The following is a 20,203-nucleotide window of genomic DNA, read 5'->3' on the forward strand; positions in this document are numbered from 1 at the left end:
TATCTTTGTTCAACAAAACATTCTCAAGAGCATCGTTAGAGGTGAGCAAGTGCTCATTCATGGAAGACACAACATGATAAAGAGAGTCAATCATCATGCAATTTTCTAGAGAAGAACTTGGATATTTCATGCTTTCATTCAAATCGAATTCTATGACCTCATCCCCTACCATAAGCGAAATTTTTGCACTCTTGACATCTATCATAGCACCCGAGGTAGCAAGAAAGGGTCTACCTAGAATGATAGGAATGGTAGCATCTTCATCCATTTCTAGAACAACAAAATCCACCGGGAACACAAACTTCCCAACCCTCAATGGAACATCTTCCACTTTACCTTTTGGAAACTTGAATGACCTATCGGCTAGTTGCAAGGTAATGTTAGAAGGTAAGAGTTCCCCTAGATCAAGTCTTTGATAAAACGAATATGGCATTAGGCTTAAACTAGCTCCTAAGTCTCATAGGGCATTATCAATTTGCATCCTGTTAATAGCACAAGGGATGGAGAAGTTTCCGGGGTCTTTCAACTTGGGTGGCGTTTTGTTCATGATGATCGCACTACAATTTTCAGTCAAGTTGATAGTCTACACAACATCACAAGTCCTTTTCCCTCTCAAAATGTCTTTGAGGAATTTGGCATAGTTAGGCATTTGGTTGATCACATCGGTGAAAGGTAGAGAAAGGTGAAGTTGTTTGAGCATATCAATAAATCTCCCAAATTGCTTATTCAATTTATGTCTCATGAATTTTTGGGGATAAGGGAGCTTGGGTTTCACAATCTCTTTATCTTCTCTCACTTCTCTAGGTGTCTTAACCACAACCTCATCTAAAGATGCTCTATCTCCCTCATTCTCAACCAAAGCTTTCTTGGGGTCCTCCTTGTCGTCACTCTTCCTAGGCAATCTCTTCTCAAGAACCTTACCACTCCTTGTAACAATACCATTCACGGGTTTCTTGGGATCTAGGCCTTGGGAAGGTAAAGAAGAAGGGATTGCTTGGTCTTTCAAAGCATTAGCAAGTTGAGAAATTTGGTTTTCGAGCATTTTGTTATGGGTCATCATCTCATTGAACTTCTTGTCACTAACGGCCATGTATGTGTTCAACAACTTGGTTTTATTTTCAATTATTTCCTCCAAATTAGTCCTAGAAGAAGAAGAAGTTTGTGAATAGGAATTTTCACCTTGAGTCTTTGGAACAAATCCGGGTGGGGGACCTCTTTGAGAATTATTTTGAAAATTGCCCCTACCTTGATTGTTCCAATTACCCCTATTTTGATTTTGACCATAACCTTGATTATGGTTTCCACTACCTTGGTTAAGATTTCCATAACTTTGGTTTTGATTACCATAATTTTGGTTTTGATTTTGACTACTATAACCTTGATTGTTATAGTTACCACGAGAAGCTTGGTTCCCTTGGTTTCTATAACCACCACCTTGGTTATAGTTGTCAAAATTACCTTGGTTTTGGTAATTCCTATTCCATTGACCTCTTTGAGTATAAAACCTTTGCACATTATTATTTGACACATAATTCACATGCTCACTCTCATTATTATCAAAATCATCACCACCTTCCGGAGAAGCATGAGGGCAATTACAAGAGTCGTGATCATAAGATCCACATGCATCACAAAACAAGCAACCACTAGGCATATTATTTGAGGAGGGAGGGGGTTGAGAGTTAGAAAGAGTACCTCTCCCCTTAAATTGGGAGGGAAGATTCGAAGCTTGAAAAGAAGAGGAGCTTTCCAATTTGGCCTTGATTGCGGTCATTTCTTTCCCCAAGTTTGTCATTTGTGAGGATAGGTTGTTGATCGCATTTAGATGGTCTATTGAGTACACCGAAGAGCCACTCTTTCTAGTTGAATCCCTCTCACCATCTTGCCAATCTCTATAGTACTTAACCATATCCTCAATAATGTCCACCACTTCTTCCGTCCTATTCATAATGGAACCTCCGGCTCCCCCATCAAGGCATGATTTACCTTGAGGACTTAGGCCACCATAGAAAATTTGAATGACTTGATAGGTTGGAATTCCGTGGTGGGGACACTCCCTTTGGTACTCTTTATACCTCTTCCATGCTTCGTAAAGGCTTTCATTAGGTCTTTGCTTGAACCCTTGAATCAAAGCTCTAACCCCCGCCGTTTTCTTTTGTGGATAGAAACGGGACAAGAACTCCTTGGTGACTTCGTCCCATGTTCTTAGGGAGTTGGCTTTACCTCCTTATCCAACCACTCCAAGACCCGGCCTATGAGAGAAAAGGGAAACAACTTTAGCCGAATGAACTCTTGAGAAACTCCGTTTACTTTGATAGTGTTGCAATACTTTTCGAACTCCTTGAGATGGTTCAACGGACTCTCATTCTTAGCTCCGCTATATTGTCTCCTCTCGATCAAAGCGATCATAGCCGGCTTAATTTCGAAATCATTCGTCGGTGTTGTAGGTAGAGCAATTCCACTCTCAAACTTGTACGCACCGGAATTCCCAATTCTTTCAAAGCAACTTTTGGTTGTTCTTCCATGCTTAGTTCTTCTTCAAATCCTTCTTCGCTTGAGGAACTAAACTCCATGTATCGACTAGAAATTCTTCTCCATGAAAGAGTCATTTCGATTTCCAGGTCAAAAGGCACAATGGATCGATCACGAGCTCTATGCATGCAAGACTCAATGAAAATATTAGTAGCACGGCTACAAATGTAGCCTTAAGAAACAAAAATCTTTTTGTATTTTTCAATTAAAGTGAAATAGACTCAAAAACTAAAGCTAAGCACCAATATCACTCCCCGGCAATGACGCCATTTTGATAGAAGAGTAAACGAGTCGTCAATTGTCTATCCCAAAATCAAACACAATTTATAACATCCTAAACAAACCTAATACAAGTATAAGGCAAGTATAGGGTCGAACCCAAAGGAGTGAGTCGGTATTAACTATAGCCTAAGTCAAGCTACTTTGAAGATTGTAGTGAGAAAATGGCTGGTACTATGATGAAAAAGCTAGATTAATCAAGTAATTCAAGAAACTAAACACTAGGTATATAGGTTCCACATGAAAGTTTAATAATCATGCTAATTCATAGTTCATTCAATTGATTCAAGCATTGCAAAGGACAAACAATATTAGCAATCAAGAGAATTCAAGAGCTATCTCCTAGAGGCCAAGCTAGGGGTCACTATGAATGGCTAATCAAGGAAATTCACAATCAAACTCAATCAATTAAAGCAATTCTCAAATTGATGGTTCATGTCATTAAGAATTGCAATGCAATCTAGATTAATCTTATAGGTTTATCACTCCTAATCTATTTAATCACATGCAAAACTATGTCAACCAGTTTAATTGCAACAATTCAATTAATCAATGATCATCAACTAGCCCAAATTATCAATCAAGCATGCTTCCCCAACTCCCTAGCAACTAATCTACTCAATAATCATGGTGTAACTCAAGAACAAATCACTATAAATTGCATTGATCATCATTCTAAATCAAAATCAAGAGAAAATATTATCAACTACAATATCAAATTCAAATCGAAGGAAATCAAACAATCAAACATGAATCTAAGACAAACAAGTAAAGAGATGAACTAAAAGAAGAGATTCTCACTAATATTAATGATTGAAGATGAATAAATCCAAGCACAATTGATCCAATGTTGAAATACAAATCCAAAACCAAGAACATCTCTCTAAATTCTCTCTAACTTCTCTCTCTAAAACTAAGCTAATGAAAATTATATAAAAGTTAGTTTTCAAAAAGGAATTACAAGTGTATTTAGGCAAAGAAGGAAAACAGGATCCCCGCGCCCTCTCTAAGAAATCTCGCGCCCGCGGGGAAATGGGTACGGAACCCATAACAAACTCCGCGGGCTGTCAGGGCAACACCCGCATCCGCGGGTCTTCTAGCCCGCGCCCGCGGCAGGGGCGCAACGAATCCCCTGCTCCCAAAGAGTAATTAGAGGGTCGCGGTCTCTCAAATCTGGAGCGGTCTCTCCAAACTACCCGCGGCCAGACCGCGGAGAGTTCCTGGTCAAATTTAGCCAATTTGGTGCAAACGAGCCCGCAGCCTTCAGGACCCGCGCCCGCGGCAACCTGGCAAGAGTTGATGCCCTCTCCTAGACCTCTCCAAGCCCTCTCCAAGCCTTCTCTGAGCAGATTGCTTCCTCCTTGCTTAGTCAATATAGCTCTTCTAGGTTGCTCGTACCATCATAGGCATCCAACTCTTCACCTTTTCTAGTTGAGGAGTGTTGAGAAATTCTTGAGAAAACGGAGGCGGCTTGTCACCAAGATTTAACAAGCGCATTTTCGAATTTTCCAATCAATGGGTTGAGGTTGTGCGGCCGGTCCGGCCAGGTAAGCTGTCTGGTCAAATGGCTGGCCATAATGCCCATACCGTTCGAAGACAGGGGGATCAGGCGATAAAATTGCATTGAATTTCAAGGGCACTTGATATTGAAAAGTTGAACTACCGGGATTGGAGTTGTAGTACGGTGAGCTTAGCTTTTGCTGGTCCAGGTCGAGCTGGTATGTCTGGAAAGGGTGTTATTTGAAAAATCATCCAACATGATTGGAGTAGAAGCGGTGTCTGAGTAGGCCATCCATTCACGTTGCTTATGCCGAATGTACTCCCTTGCATCCTTCTAATGCCGAGACTGCTCAGCTACTCCCTTCTGAGGCTGTTTGGTGTGCCCCCTAGCCGACTGCGTTGTCTCGAGGAGTCTAGACAATTATATTCGTCTATGACACTCACGTTGAATGTTCATGTCGACAGAATGAGGGATTCCCAGCATCTTTGGCGTTGGTCGCCTTGCTCTGAGCTTTCTTTTGAGTTCCCTCTCCTCCTCTCTTGGGAAGTGGCCTAAAAGAAGAGGGCATCTTGCCCTCAATCTCTCTTCGGAGCTTGCTCAAGGCGAGCTTGCGAGAACCAACAGTCACTGGAGGATCCTCAGCCTCGTGGAATAAGGCAGTCTGAGGAATACTAGAATTGATCGTTGCAATCAAGGTCTCTACATGTCCGTCTTGACCAGGACTAAGATCGGTCTTAGGTGTCTAATCATCTAATGCCACAACGGACGAGTATCCCCATAGACGGCGCCAAATATTTCGGGTATTGTTGTGATCTCCCATGGGATATCGGTCGTGCTCTTTAGACAGACGGCTCGAACACCTGCAAAAAAAAGAATATCAAGTTTACCAGAATATTCGCCTCCGACACGTGTACAAGCCTTACAAAGAGCACCTAGGATATCGGTCGCGCTCTTTGGACATACGACTATTTTTTCAGGTGCTTTTTGTAAGGCTTGTACACGTGTCATCTTCTTATAGGGACATGTGTCGCCCTTCGATTGGGCCACGTGTCACAATTGGATTGGTCCACGTATTGGGGTTAATTTTACCCTAAACAAGTGGCATTTGAAATCAAATTCAATCGAAAAATGCAGGAAAGCCTAGAAATGAAAATAAAGTGAACCTTCATATATAAGGTAAAATCTAATCTAAGAGCTGAACATCGAACTAATTAGAATTAGAACAAGAAAGAGAAAAGAACCTTAGCTACCTCGTCACCCAAACCGGAGAAATCAAAACACTGAGAAGAATCGAAGACACATCTATCGTCGGAGGGATGATCGGTGGTTTTGAGCTCATCGCTATCGTTGGTGAAGGAAGTAATATTCTCTCTCTCTAGGTTTCTCTCTTCCTTGTTTTCCCTAAAAATTCTCAGCCTTTTTTTTTAGATGAGATTAGATGAGAAGAAAGAGAGTAAAGGAAGTCAGTTAGAGCAGCCAAACATCTGTACTCTCCATTACAGTTGTGAAACAAAATGCAATTGGCAAAGAAAGGGAAATTTCGGAAATCTATTAAAAGCAAGGGTGTCTATGTAATAACACCACAAGTTACTATTCATAAGCTATAATAATTTGGTTTGCATTTTAATAAGGGTTATATATGTACAAAACCTATAAATAAATACTTAGACTAATTTATAAAAAAATAATTTTTTTTTTTTTTTTTTTTATATATCCGAGCGTTTGAACTAAACATGACTTTAGGTACTTCTTTTTTTTTTAGTTGCTATACTTTTATTTTCACGGTCTCCTAGACAGTTTTTTAAGAGGACAATGATAGAAAGATAAATAAGATGGACCCACCTACGTGGGTATGAGAGAGAGAGAGAGAGAGAGAGAAAAGGATGCGAAAAAATAAAAAATGTTGCAACTAAATAAAAATTTTCAAAATAGAAAAGTGTAACAATTAAAGAAAATGGAGGAGATATTTAGGGTATATTCACTTCAGTTTTATTTCAATTCAGTTCAACTCCAATCATTTCATTTCAATTTAGTTCATTTCAGCTCCTAATCTATAATCTATCTATAATCTATAACTAATACTAAAGTAGCAACCATTGACATCATATTATTTTAAAATAAAACACATGTCATGTTGTCATTAAATATTTTCCCTCCAAAATTATAGATGATGTCATCGTTTTGTGATTTTTATTTTATTTTATTTTATTAAAATTTTTGGTCAATTACATTATTATTAATATCAAATTTTGAAGATTGGTCAATTCTATATAACAATAATAATTTAATTTTTCTTCCTCAGATAGTATTTCATTATTCAATTTTTCTATGAGTTATAAATATTTTTTTTTAATATTTTATGTTTGATGTTTTAATAATAATTTTGGTATGAAAAAATTACTGCGTATGTCATGTTTTAACAAATCGTACATCACACGAGACTTATCTAGTTTATTTAGTAAATGTGAACGAAAACTAAAACAATCTAAAAAAACAATATACTACCTACAGTTCCTAATATATGCAACTTTGGTGTATTATTTGTGAGATATAAAAAAATTCCAAAGTTGTATATAATAAGAAATGGAAGTAGTACACATTTAAAAAAAAAAAAAAAAAAAAAAATCTCAAAGAAGAGCCGAAAGCAGAAATCAATCGATCAAAAATGGCGAAACTAATTGAAATGGGAACGAAGATCATCTGCGTTGGTCGTAACTATGCGAACCATGCGAAAGAACTCGGCAACCCAATTCCAAAGGAACCAGTCCTTTTTATGAAACCCACATCCTCTTACTTGCCTAATGGTGGAACCATTCAAATCCCACCTTCAATGGAACACCTTCACTATGAAGCTGAACTTGCTGTTGTCATTTCCAAGAAAGCTCGTGATGTTCCCGAATCTTCTGCTATGGATTTTATTGCAGGTTCTTTGCTCATCCCCATTTTTCCATTTTGTTTCGGAATTGTGTAGTTTGGGTTATAAAAACAATAATTGTTGGTAGATTTGAATTGGTAAGTAGAGTAATTGTGTGATATAGACGAAATAGATTAGAAATTTGAAAAAAAAAATGAATTTTGGTTTTTTTACTTAGAATAGCAGAAAGATGAATTTGATTGAATTGGGATGATTCGACTTTTTAATGCTTTTATGATTGGAGTTTTTGTCCTCGGATAGTCATTTAGAGTAATTGTGTGATATAGACGAAATAGATTAGAAATTTGAAATAAATAAATAAACGAATTTGGGTTTTTGTATTTAGAATAGCAGAAAGATGAATTTGATTGAATTGGGATAGTTCAATTTGCTAATGCTTTTATGATTGGAGGTTCTGTCCTTGGATAGTTATTTAATTTTTTGCCGAAATAAAGGGGATTGTTTTTCGGGTATTGATGAGATGTGCACAATTTTTAAGTTTGTTGATTGCTTTTGGTATATGGTACTGGATAAGTTGAGAAGTGAAGCTGCCTGTACATGGTGAGGTAAGCTAGTTAGTGAGGTTAGACGTCGTCTTCGTAGTAGCATAGTAGGGAGCTGAAATGAAGAGTAAGTGTGCAACTCAAGCTGATCCAGGGTGAGATTGATGTATGGTACTCACCCCCGAATTAAGGTCACATTTTTCTTTTGCGCATGTTTTTAAGAAGGGGAATCGATATATAAATAAGAATGTTAGTTTCAACTTGGCTGTTCCAAAACCCAAATTATCAAGATTATCCTTTTTGGCAAAGGATATATACCATGCATTAGCATAGATAACTTCAAAAATATAATGATTGCGGGGTTTGGCTGATTAAAGGTCAATCAATCATAGTATTAATCCCATAATTGTGGTTTGGTTGATTAAAGGTAAATGCATTAAAAAACCTGATAATTGGTTTTGATTAATTAATAGATTAAGGTACAGTGAGATTTTTTTGGGTGACATGATTTTTGGGTGAAATAAGACTTTTTTTTGGGCTGAGGGATTATCATCTTTTATGGATAATAATAGTATTTTTGCATATTGCAATTAGTTTTATTTGAATACCTATTTTTACGAGCTCACATTGGATGGTTGATAATTGCCGTACTTTGTCGAGTATTTAAATAAGCATTTTAAACTGTTTACTCATGCGAGGAATTTCTGAATAGTATTGATATGTTTCTTTCTCGAGAGGAAACTTAAATCAGCTCCCTGACTTTTTAAGTTGAGTTCTAATTTCCTGTCATGTAAAAAGCCTTTCAATTAGACACTGACTTAAACTGACTAGCTGAGTATTACTATGTAACACTTTGACCTATCCATATGGCACCTTTGGAAAATCCTTATCGGTGGTTGTTCTTGCTGCATGTGCCGACATGTTTCCTTCTATGACAACTGTGAAATGAAAGGATAAAGATAGTATATTTTCAAAACTTGTGATATAATGGTTTTGGGGGCTAACCATATGGTCTTTGGACTGCTTTCAATATTAATATCTATCAGTAGTTTGATATAAATAGGCTTGTAAAGAACATATCTGGCAGATTGGACCTACTACTGATTATCACTGAGCTTAATGTTGTTAAAATATGCTTCAAAAGAATTAGTAAATGATTGATTCACTTAGTTTCTAGAATATCTCCTAAGTCTAATAGCAATAAGTTAGTTGTGCTTAATAGTATGTTAGTCTTCCTTATTTCTAAGGAAAAATGAAATTAATAATCCTACCTTTACCCCGTCTTCTTAAAACAATCTCACCTTTCATTTATCCCAAAATAATCCCACCTTTGACCCCCATCTTCTTTTAACAATCCCTAACCTGTTTCATTAAGTTGGTAACCGGTTATATTAGGTTATTTGCCACATGTCAAATTTTTAATGATCTATTTTACTTTTATATTATTAGAAAATTCTCTTTACCCCTTGAATTCCTCGTCCCCTTTCCCCGGCACCTATCCCATCCACCTTCCCCATTGCTGGCAGCTCTCAGTTTTGTCCCCGCCTCAGCCCTGCCGTACTGGCCAGACCAACCAATCAAACGAAAGCCTTGGAAATTACTAATCTTCTCTTTCCTTTGCAATTTCTTGGAAATTTTACTCCTCAAAAAAAGAAGAATCCTAGAGAAGAAGAAGATGAGCAAACCAAAACCACTATACGTCCCTTTCTTCTTTTTCTTAGTTCTTTTCTTTCACTTTCTCTTACCTGTGTGATTTTTGTGGCTTTAATTTTCTGCCTTTTTTGTTTTAAATTGGTCAAATTAGGTGGGGTTTGGGACTTTGGGATGGCATCGGCATTTTTTAGCGAGGATGAGAGAGAATGACAGGAAGCAAAGCAAGGAGAAGGGGTTTCGTAGGTGGTTGCGGCTGGGGTGGTTGTGGTGTTTGGTGAGGCAAGAGGTGAAGCGTAAAGGTCAGTTTGGGGGTTTTGAAAATGGGGAATCGGGTAAGGGGATGGTGGCTTTTCGGGGAAGAATAGCAAGGCCGAATTCGGGATTCGGTGGGGGGGGGGGGTGGTTCTGACTTTTGAGTGGGGTGGGGATGGTGGTTGCTCTATGGTGGCGACGGTAGGGCAGTGGCGATGTTGGTAGTACTGGGGTGGTGGTTGAGGATAGCAGAGAGATTTAAGAAAAATGCAAAAACAAAATTACCTGTAAAACAAGTTGTAGGTTGTCACAAGGACCGTTTAAAGAAGATGAGTGTCAATGGTGGGATTATTTTGAGATAAATGAAAGATGGGATTATTTAAAGAAGATGGGGTAAGGTGGGCTTATTTATTTTCATTTTTCCTATTTCTAATTAGGATTGCTTAGTCAAATTAGCTATTTTTAATTAGAGGAAGTGGGGACACTAAGAGTGGCAACATGCACTAAGGCATGTACCTAATAGCACTACTCCACTTTAGCTACTATACTTTAGGAATTTTGGCGTAACTTGTACCCTATTTTAAGGCACTTTCTATTAGTTCATTTAAATGAGAATTCGGTCGTGTCGGATGGAATTTTTTACAATTGTCATAACTTGTGAATCACCAAAGGATGCATGGGATATGCTAAAGGAAGAGTTTGAGGGCAATGCACAAACAAAATTGATGCATGTTTTGAACCTCAAATGATAATTTGATTTGCAAAGGATGAAGAAGAGTGAAGTATAAAAAAATATGTGAGTAAACTGATTACCATTGTTAATCAAATTAGATTACTTGGTGAAACATTCTCCAATAAGAGAGTAGTTGATATGAATTTAGTGAGCGTTCTTGAAAAATATGAGTAAAAAATTTTCCTCACTTGAAGACTCCAAAGATCTATTCAAAATAACCCTAGTAGATTTAGTCAATGCCCTTAGTGCCTTAAACCAAATGAGAGATCAATGAGGAAGGAAAAAAATGGGGAACAAATAAAAAGGGAGCTTTATTAGCTAAATCTTCATTCTTAATAAGGAAAAGTAGTAAGGTAAAATACAACAATTGTGAAAAGATTGGTCATGAGGAAAAGGGTTGTTGGCATAAGGTAAAGCCAAAATGTTACAAATGTTAAAATTTTGGGCATATGCCTAGGAATTGTAGGTTTCAAAGTGATGGGAAAGAAGGCATGGCACAAGTGGCCGTGGAAGTAAATTTGTTCAAGAATGGTGAATGATAATGTGCACCATGGAGATGAGTGCTCCAAAGTCCAAAAAGTATATGCTGGTGAGATGTGCATTAATAAGTAAAGATTTGAAGGTGGTGAGACATGCATCACAAATTTGAAGATAAGTGCTATATTATTTACTAATTTTGAAGCAAAGGGGTGTGTTAAAATATGTTTTAAAAGAATTAGTCCATGGTTGATTCTTTTAGTTACTAGAATATCTCGCAAGTATTATAAGTTAGTTGTGCTTAGTAGTATGTTAGGCTTCCTTAGTTTTAGTTAGGATTGGTTAGTCAAATTAGTTATTATTAATCAGTGGAAGTGGGACTGTGGGAGCACTAAAGGGTGGTAGCATGCACCAAGCCACGTACCTAGTAGTATTGCTCCACTTTAGATCCTTGCTCTTCTTTTGGAACTTTGGTGTAACTTGTAGCCTATGTAAAGGCACTTCCTTTTAGTTCATTTGAATGAGGATGCATTAATGTAATTTCCAAAGCTTTTTTATTTTTACTTTGCATTCTTAATTCCAACAAATGTTTCATATTCTGCGGCAATGGGAAAAGAATTATTCCTATAAGTGAAGAAAAGCATAAGGAATGAGCAATGAGCCACACCAAGCATAATTAATCAATCCCTCTTGGAACTTATTTATTTATCTTTTTTTTTTAAAAAATAATATCAAACATTACTTTATTTTCTTGATGGATGTGTAAAAACATATGAAAATAATACTTCCGTCGTGTGGGTGGATCCTGAACTAGTCATACACATTTATCAGGACTTATATAAGTGTACTTTGTTTCTTATAGGCATCATGTGAAGCTATTGGGTTCTTGATCTTTTTTAATATTTGGGTTAAGGTATGGTTGGGGCCTGTGCAAACTTCCTCTCATAGGTCTTTCTTTCCTTCTACCCCCTCCTCCATGCCCCTCTTTGGGCTCATATGCCTTTGAGGACTTAAAAACCGACCTACATGTTACTTCCGCCATCCCTTATGTCTTCCCCATTGCTTACATTTCACTTTTCTATGAGTTGAGCAAAGGTTGTGCAAATAGGGCTTTTTTTTTCTTTTGTATATTTCCTACATTAATTAATAGAGTACAGTGGAGAGACAAGTTGGGATGTCATGCCATAGAAAAAGGATTGGGTAAAATTCAAAAGGGTAAAGCTAAAAGGAAAATAGAGCAAAGATAGAGACTGAGGGAACATCAAGGAAGGAGATATACTGATAGACTTGACATCCACTTTGATGAAGGTCCTGATTTGAACGTAAAATTATGATGCTATCTGAGTTTCTTTGATGACAGTGAAATTACAGTAAATGTCTAAATGCAATTTTACTTGAATGCACTTTTCAAGTTGCTGCCATGAATCAGCTGACCAATTCAGATTGTTGACTAGGATGATATCTTTTAATCCACGTCTACATTGTCGACCACTTAAGCTCTGATAATATAGATTATATTGGTGAGGATTTTACTCCAGCGTTGCTAATTATTGCATCTGACCTGTTTTACATCTGATTCTGCTTTCCCTAGGATATTTTATTTTGTAATTAATGATCTGTTACAACCTTACAATGCTTGTTTTTGTTTTGGAAAGAAAGTATATTGATAATTATCTTGATTTTTAGGTTATGCTCTGGGACTTGATATGACAGCAAGGGAACTCCAATCATCAATTAAGGTTAAAATTTTCTTTTCAACAATCTGTACTACAAATTTTCCTCTTATTATCTCTCATATCACTTCCAAGTTATGGTGAAAGTTCGTATTTCAATTTGGATTTGACTCTCCAATCCAATACAAAGTAAAATTTGTCTTTTAGAATTCGAGACCAATATATTATGAACTTTCAACACGCATGATCCTATATTCCTATTCAATCTAAATTAGGACAAGTTAGCTTGGATCCAATATTCCAATCCATAAAGGTTAAAGCCTATAAGATCATTTTTAAATAATTGAGTGATATATAACTTTTAAATTTAATTCTTAAAAGTCCAAATGTTGCCAACAGCCATTCTTAATTAAAAAAAAAAAAAAAGAAAAAAAAAAAAGAAAGAGTTTTAAAAAAAGTATAAATAAACTTCTTATATCTAAAATTGGTATTGTATTGTCTTCCATTGATGACATCAGTATGATGGTATCTAACCACAATTTTACAGGAAGTTGTCTAAACATAGCATTGTTACACACATCAGTATGATTGACATTTTAATTAATAGAATCTAGGATTTCCGAATAGTGGGTTCGAAATCGAAAAAAAAAAAAAGAACACAAATACATTAATTATAAATTTAAAAAAGCGAGTTTTCATACTTTGGAAGTGTATCAATACATCACCATCATTACTAACTCTAACAAATAAGTGTCTCTCAAGAAAAGTGACTAAACTATCATTCAACAAGGGTTTGAGAGGATTCGAACCCCTGACTTCCTAGTAAGGAAGCGAAGGATGTCTACCAAAAATTACCATTAGGTTCACTCAAACATGTTACTTTATATTACAGAAGTATTTTATTTAACCCGTTTTTTATTTTTATTTTTTCATAAAAAAGAGGAGTTGAAACTTGAGAAGATTCGAACCTCTGACTTCCTTGTAAAGAAGCAAAAGGGCTGCAAAACACGCGCACCAAAAACTACCACTGGGCTACACACTAACAGCTTTACACTACGAAAATATTCTATTTAACCCATTTTTTATTTTCTTAAAAAAAATTTCAAAAAATCAGTGGGTTCAATGAACCCACTTGAACCTAACCTGTATCCGCCACTGGTGCATGCTATACCCACTGTATTGAGAATACTTTATCAGTATTGATGTTGAAGACGGAGGTTGCAATTCTTGACCGTACAGTATTGACTTGCTCAATATCTTCTTAAATATACTCAATCTGAACCATGCTACCCTAAGGCAAATGATATGTGCAGATAACTCTAGAGGTTGCCAGTTTTGGTGAAGTCACAAGTATGAAACCTAAAAATTTCTGCAAAGTATAGTGAACCAACTTAGTGGAGGGGTATTATGGGTAGCTTAGTAATGTTAGTAGTTATCAAATGTAGTACTTAACCTAAAACATGCAATGAACCAAGAGATGCCACCTGTGCGCATGAGATAAAAGCTCAGTCTAGAATCATCCTAGGGATGGAGAATGTAAATATAGAAATGGAAGAGAGCTATTGAGAAAGTAGGAAAATTTCAGAGTGAATGTTTTAGGAGACCTCAAGTCACTATTAGGAGATTTGTGACCTAAAGTCACCAGTGAAGAGTGGTGGGCTAAACCTACTGTTGTAATCACTTATTGTTTTCAAGCTAGCTTCAATCTTTCCTCTCAAATATTACTCTGCTCTTATTTGCTGTTTGTTTGAGTCTGCGATTTTCAGTGTATTACACAAAACCATTACTCAGACCAGTTTGTGCCAAGGAAATCTGTATAATTGTGATACAGTTCAAGGAACCTAATGCCATTTTTTGATTTGGGATGACAAACTATACTTGAAGCAGATATTAGAGAGAATCTTATTTGTTTGTTTATCAATTTTTAAAAGGTGTTTTCCAGGTGAGATTAAGGTTTGCTTATCTCACTGTTTTTGAAACACGAAATTGTATGATTAGCAAACTTGGGGCTTATTCTATTGGATTGAGTTCCCTTTTGTAAAACCTTTTGAGTCCATGTGCAGTGTACGCTTGAAAAATTTGTAATATAGGAAGAAGAAGAAAAAAGAAACTAAGGTCATAAGGATATTAGGGAAACATACCTAAGAAAGTTGTATAACTTGTATTCTTTTATTTTTTTTTTTTTATGGGAATACTCTTTATTCATTAAAAGAGTATTGTTTGTTATCCTGGGTTGTAACCCATATTCTTTATATTATTATTATAATTGAGTCAGCAATTTGAAAAATGTCTTTTCTAAATCTGATTATGTTTTTATGTTTTGTTTATCTTCTATTAGGCTGCAGGGCTTCCGTGGCTATTGGCTAAAGGACAGGACACATTTACACCCATCAGTGAAATGGTAAGATATGATGTTTGCTTTGGAGTTATTATGTTTTACACCTTATCAACTGTAGTGAATAAAAGGGACAGTATACAATTATACACCTGAATTATTTGATTTCCTATGTTTGATTTTGCAGATTCCTAAATCTGCAGTGTCTGATCCTCACAACTTGGAGCTGTGGCTAAAGGTGTGTTCATCATATCAAGTTGTGAAGTTTTTGTTAGTGAACATTAAAAGTGTTTAAGTGTCTATAATAATTTACTAAAGATCTAAACTAGTTTATGTGACGAAAGGTTAATGGAGAAATAAAGCAAAAGGGGTCAACAAAAGATATGATATTCTCAGTTCCATTCCTCGTCAGCCATATAAGCTCTTTTGTCACACTTCTGGAAGGAGATGTGATCCTAACAGGTACTTTGATATCTTATTTGTTGAAATTTTCTCCTTTGATATAAAATTCTGACTATTCTGCATTTTGTGCTTCGATCTATATTGGTCATTACTGCCTTTATTTTTTTGCCCAACTGATTGGGAGCTGTGATTTTCTGGGGAAATCATCATTAATTTAAATAGCAGATTAGCACAATGAAAACAAATTAGCTGTATTTTCCTCTAACTAAGGCTTTTCATTACGCTGTATTTTTTGCTATCCATTAAATTACCTCCCTCTATTTTGTATTAATAGTCATATACTAATATATACTGCGAACCAGTTTAAATTGCAAGAAAAATGTCGCCTCCTTTCCTTAAAAAGGACTGTTTTGTGATTGATTTAACCATCATACCCTTGCTAAGAATGTATAGTGGAGAGTAAAAGTCATCTCTTACAGAGGATCTTTGAGTGAATCTTTATCAAATACTCAATTATGAAGGTTTAAGAACAACGTAACTATTTAATTCTGACTGAGGGAAATTTTCCTTGGTTTGCCAGACGCAGCTCTACACTATCCAATAGATAATCTCCTCTATGAGATTTACCTTATACTGTATGGCAACTTCTTATAGTGATTTACCGATATTGTATTTACTGTCGCATAAAAGCATGTCTCTCCCCTGCACTGTCATCCTCTATTCTTGTCCCTGAAACCCATGCCTTCACCTAGCTAACATGTCTATTTTCAGCTGAAAATTCACTGGTTATATTGTGCAGGCACCCCAGAAGGCGTTGGTCCTGTCAAACCAGGAGAAAAAATAACTGCTGGTCTAACAGGTCTCATAGACGTTAATTTTAATGTTGAAAAACGGACTGCACCAGTAAGGAGTTGATCCCAACAGGTTGGCATGTTATCTCTTGCGGTTGGCTCTGGTCTTTCTTCAAGCTAGTTGATAGCTAATTTTTTACAAGTCAAAAACTTCAGTGTTTTGAGTTTAGATGTTTATCATTGCAGAAGAGAAAAAAATATATATTGGAAATAAGATGGGTGTAATAAAACAGTTTGCAATATGCAACGTACACTTTAGTAAGGTTGCAGAGGCCGTAAAGCAACAATCAAGAAGTTGCAGAATTCCTTATTGCCTTTTTTTTTTAAAAGAAAAATTAAATATATAAAATAAAATTTGGGTTGGTGGCTGTTGTTGTTGAGGTCATACATATCATTTCTTTAGCTGAACTACTGGAATAATTTGATGAAAATTATAGTAAATCAGCGTCTTTACTTGGCTATGTTACTACCTCTGTCCGAAATTTGTTCAATTAGAAATTACACTTTTATCAAGGGAAAGCCCTTAAAATTTTTGGAGAAATTCGTAGATGTGATTGGATATCAAATCAGGCTTCTCTTGCTGTAAAAAATGAGCTACTCCTTCAAGTATGACCACATCCTGCAGAATTGGTACATCGATTTTCATCCCCCCGCCTTGAACATACTCCTTGACTCCAGGCTTAAGGTAAGCCAGATCCAATTCTCCAACAATGAACTTCACTGGTACGTTTACATGCGCTCCCATCCATGGTGCCATGAGCTCCCAATTTCTGCAGTAAAAATAAAGATGGTAAACAAAGTATGACCAAATAAACAGCATGCTTATTTATGCCGGTTTGCAGGATGCCTAGGCTGTATAACTTCAGTCTTAAGAGAGTCTACAATGTACTCAATATGAATAACAGTAACACCGAAGACACTGAAAAAGCCACCCTACGAACCGCTAGAAACGGTTTGTTGCATCACCTAGCAATTTCTCAAGCTTGGAAGATAACCAGCATCCAACATTCAGGGATGCTGATGAAACTGAAGCATCAATCACAACATTTTGCATTTTTGAAAGTACTGTAATTGATGAAACTGAAGTAACAAGCTGAAATTATTTAATGCTAACTGTTTTAAGTTTGCAAATTCCTTGCCATTTCTAGAAAACCAAACATGCATCCCACAATGTTCTTATGAGGCATAGCAGTTTCTAACCATTGTTATGCATTCATTTATACTAAATAGTTGGATTAGTATCCCACTATTGGCTTTTCCCACTAGTGTAATAGATGAAGACTAAACATGGGTGTAAGTTTGAGGAGGGACATACAGATTTATAGCACGATAATAGTTCAATCCTCCAGTGAAGCCGGTATGTGTAAATTTGTCCCGGTAGTAAGTAACATCTTCTTCCAACAGCCAATTTGGATAAGGAGGCACATCATTGAAGGCTTGTCCTTTGGGCAACATTAAAGGTCCTGGATGGCGGTACGAAAATAATTTTCTTAAGAATTTGTCAGCACCACCAGCTTCAGCAATCTCGGACTCTATTTCTCCAGGTACCTTCATGTATTAACCATCATTCATTTTTGTTCTATATCAATTTAGTATTCACAAGATTTATATGAATACATTGAAAAGGAAGCACTTGAATGATTAAAAATAAAAGGAATTGAGAGATAAACAAGAAAGTATTTTTGTATTAGTTATGTACTGGATTCTTATAAGCATTTATGGTACTAATGAGACTATTTTTACTCAGTAGGAACATCATCAAATGAGCGAATAAGCAAAAAATAGTGTTGTATTATTATGTAACTGGTGGTAGCACAACCTTAGTCGCTTGTGTATACGCATATAAATGGGGATAAATACGCTGGAATTTTGTTTGGTAGATCGTAAAAACTGGAAATATAAGATTTGCAAATTTATGAAAGTATGATTGCCCACAAAATTAGCTACTTTTGTGTGTCACAGCTAATACACAAGAAACCTCTAACCAACTAATCCTTGATTGAGTAACCCCTAACCGAGTAGTCCTTGATCAAATAATCCCTTACCGACCGAGTGAGTAACCCTTGACTGACCGTGTAACCCCAATCATTCTTTCATAAAAGAAAAATTGTGATTGATTACACGATGTGATCAACCACACATATTTGTTTGTGCCACAAAATACATGGAAATTGGCCCCCACTTACTCAAAATTCTTATTTTGCAAATGTCTTCACAAGAACAAAACAATCTAATATTTCTACGAAATTTGATGTAGATTTTCAACACCAATAATATAAAATTTCCTATGAGCATTTAATTTTCATGCCAACCAAATAATACCTCTAGAGATCTCATGACTAAATAGTTTATGGGATAAACATTGGCCTTGTGTACGTAATCCATTGCTCGACCAGAAAAGAAATAAAAATATCAACTATGAGTATTAAAATTCTTAATGGTTAACGATTATGGTAAAATAATCAATTATATCACTTTCATCTCCAGATTTGTTTTAGGTAGACAGCTCTCAATTAATACAGGAAAAGGGACCTTGCATAGGTACTTAATAATTTGGTTAGTGATCCTTTAATTTTCTTGTCACACATAAAAGTTCTACTAATCCGTATTCACCATTTAACCAACTCAATTATTTAAAATAAATGTATGATCAACATCACTAACAGTAGAATATCATTTGCTACCTCCGTTTATTTATAATTATAATAATAAATAAGTATTATTTGTGAGACACAAAAAATTCTTTTTGTTATAATTAAAAATTAATAGAAGTAATATAACAGTTTATTATTTATTATGAAATGTTTAAATAATCACATTAAAAAAAATGCATAATTTTTGCAATAAAGCGGGAAATGAAAAAACAATGTACCTGAAAACGGCAAACATAATAATCATCACCATACACAGCATGAAGCCGATCCACCGGGTTCCTATTAGGATTTCGGGAAGGATAAGCCACGCTAAGGTTTACAAGCGCCTTCACACGATCAGGCCGAAAGAGGCACAACCACCAAGCCATGAGTGCACCCCAATCATGCCCTACAACAAACACCTCATGTTCCCCTAGTGCATCAATCAATGCAACTAAGTCCCCCACAATGTACCCGTATGTATACTTACGGGCATCTTGTGAAGCATCTATATCGCCGTATCCCCTCATGTCAGGGGCTACGGCATGATAACCAAGTGCGGATAGTGCTTGGATTTGGTGCCTCCATGAGTACCATAGTTCAGGGAAGCCGTGGATAAAGAGTACTATTGGTGCCCCTTCATCTCCTTTCTCGGCGATGTGCATGTTAATGCCATTTACGTTAAGTGTTCGGTGTTTAATGCCGTCTAAGGTGGTCATTTGTGTATGTACAAAAGAGGGTTATCCTAAGTTTGAGTTATTGCACAGTTTTGATTATTGAATTTTTTCTTATTTTAGTCAGCTCTTTCAATGGTTACAAAGAAATTGTAGAAAATAGTATTAATTTGAATATCACCCACTTATTTTTCTATTTTCAATCCTATTCATGTATTAATTTAACCAACATAAAATAAAGAAAATATAAATCGATTATAGATTAGGAATGGAGCGCCAAAAGTTTAATTTCTCCAACACATGATCTGAATCCAAATGCTAATTATGTACTTCCTCCATGTTATTTTTATTGCACCATTAGGACTTTTACACTATTCACTTAATCTTCTTTGACCATTATTTGTAATTTTATCCATTCGGAAAAATATAGTCATGCGTGATCAAGTTAGATTCGTCTCGAAATCTTTTTTTCAAATATCAATTTTTTATAATTTTTACAAGAGTATAATTGAAGGTATTATAAGCTAAAAAAAATGTATTGGCAAACGTGAAATCTCTCATGGTGCAATAAAAAAAGAACAGAGAAAGGACAAAGTATTATATTTTGGAAAATTTGTAAATAATAATCCCAACTTTGCTCCATTTTCTTTTAATAATCTCAACTTTAAATTATTCTAAAATAATCCCTTGGGGGTTGTTTTTTTCTTCAATCTCAAACCGGTCAATAAAAGTCTACGACCTCTAATAACAGGTTAATTTACACGTGTTAGCTTGTCATTGGTGCAAAAAAA

The 20,203-nt window shown here is 35.9% G+C and overlaps 2 protein-coding genes across 2 annotated transcripts; one reads left to right on the forward strand and one right to left on the reverse strand.

Moving 5' to 3' along the window:
* The first annotated feature begins 6,921 nt into the window (after positions 1 to 6,921).
* LOC145630745 (oxaloacetate tautomerase FAHD1, mitochondrial-like) lies at positions 6,922 to 16,513 on the forward strand. Its single transcript, XM_081682917.1, has 6 exons — positions 6,922 to 7,236; positions 12,531 to 12,583; positions 14,856 to 14,918; positions 15,040 to 15,090; positions 15,197 to 15,314; positions 16,054 to 16,513. Exons 1-6 carry the CDS (start codon positions 6,978 to 6,980, stop codon positions 16,167 to 16,169), a joined length of 660 nt encoding a protein of 219 aa, XP_081539043.1. The 5' UTR covers positions 6,922 to 6,977; the 3' UTR covers positions 16,170 to 16,513.
* Positions 16,514 to 16,628: 115 nt separating this feature from the next.
* Positions 16,629 to 19,457, reverse strand: LOC145630746 (epoxide hydrolase 1-like). The gene is made up of 3 exons (XM_081682918.1): positions 18,978 to 19,457; positions 17,421 to 17,653; positions 16,629 to 16,875 (listed from the first exon to the last, which is right to left on the reverse strand). The coding sequence occupies exons 1-3, from the start codon at positions 19,455 to 19,457 to the stop codon at positions 16,629 to 16,631; spliced, it is 960 nt and encodes a 319-aa protein (XP_081539044.1).
* Positions 19,458 to 20,203: the final 746 nt, after the last annotated feature.

This window comes from Chenopodium album, chromosome 5, assembly GCF_948465745.1.
Source record: "Chenopodium album chromosome 5, dcCheAlbu1.1, whole genome shotgun sequence".
NCBI classification, from domain to species: Eukaryota; Viridiplantae; Streptophyta; class Magnoliopsida; order Caryophyllales; family Amaranthaceae; genus Chenopodium; species Chenopodium album.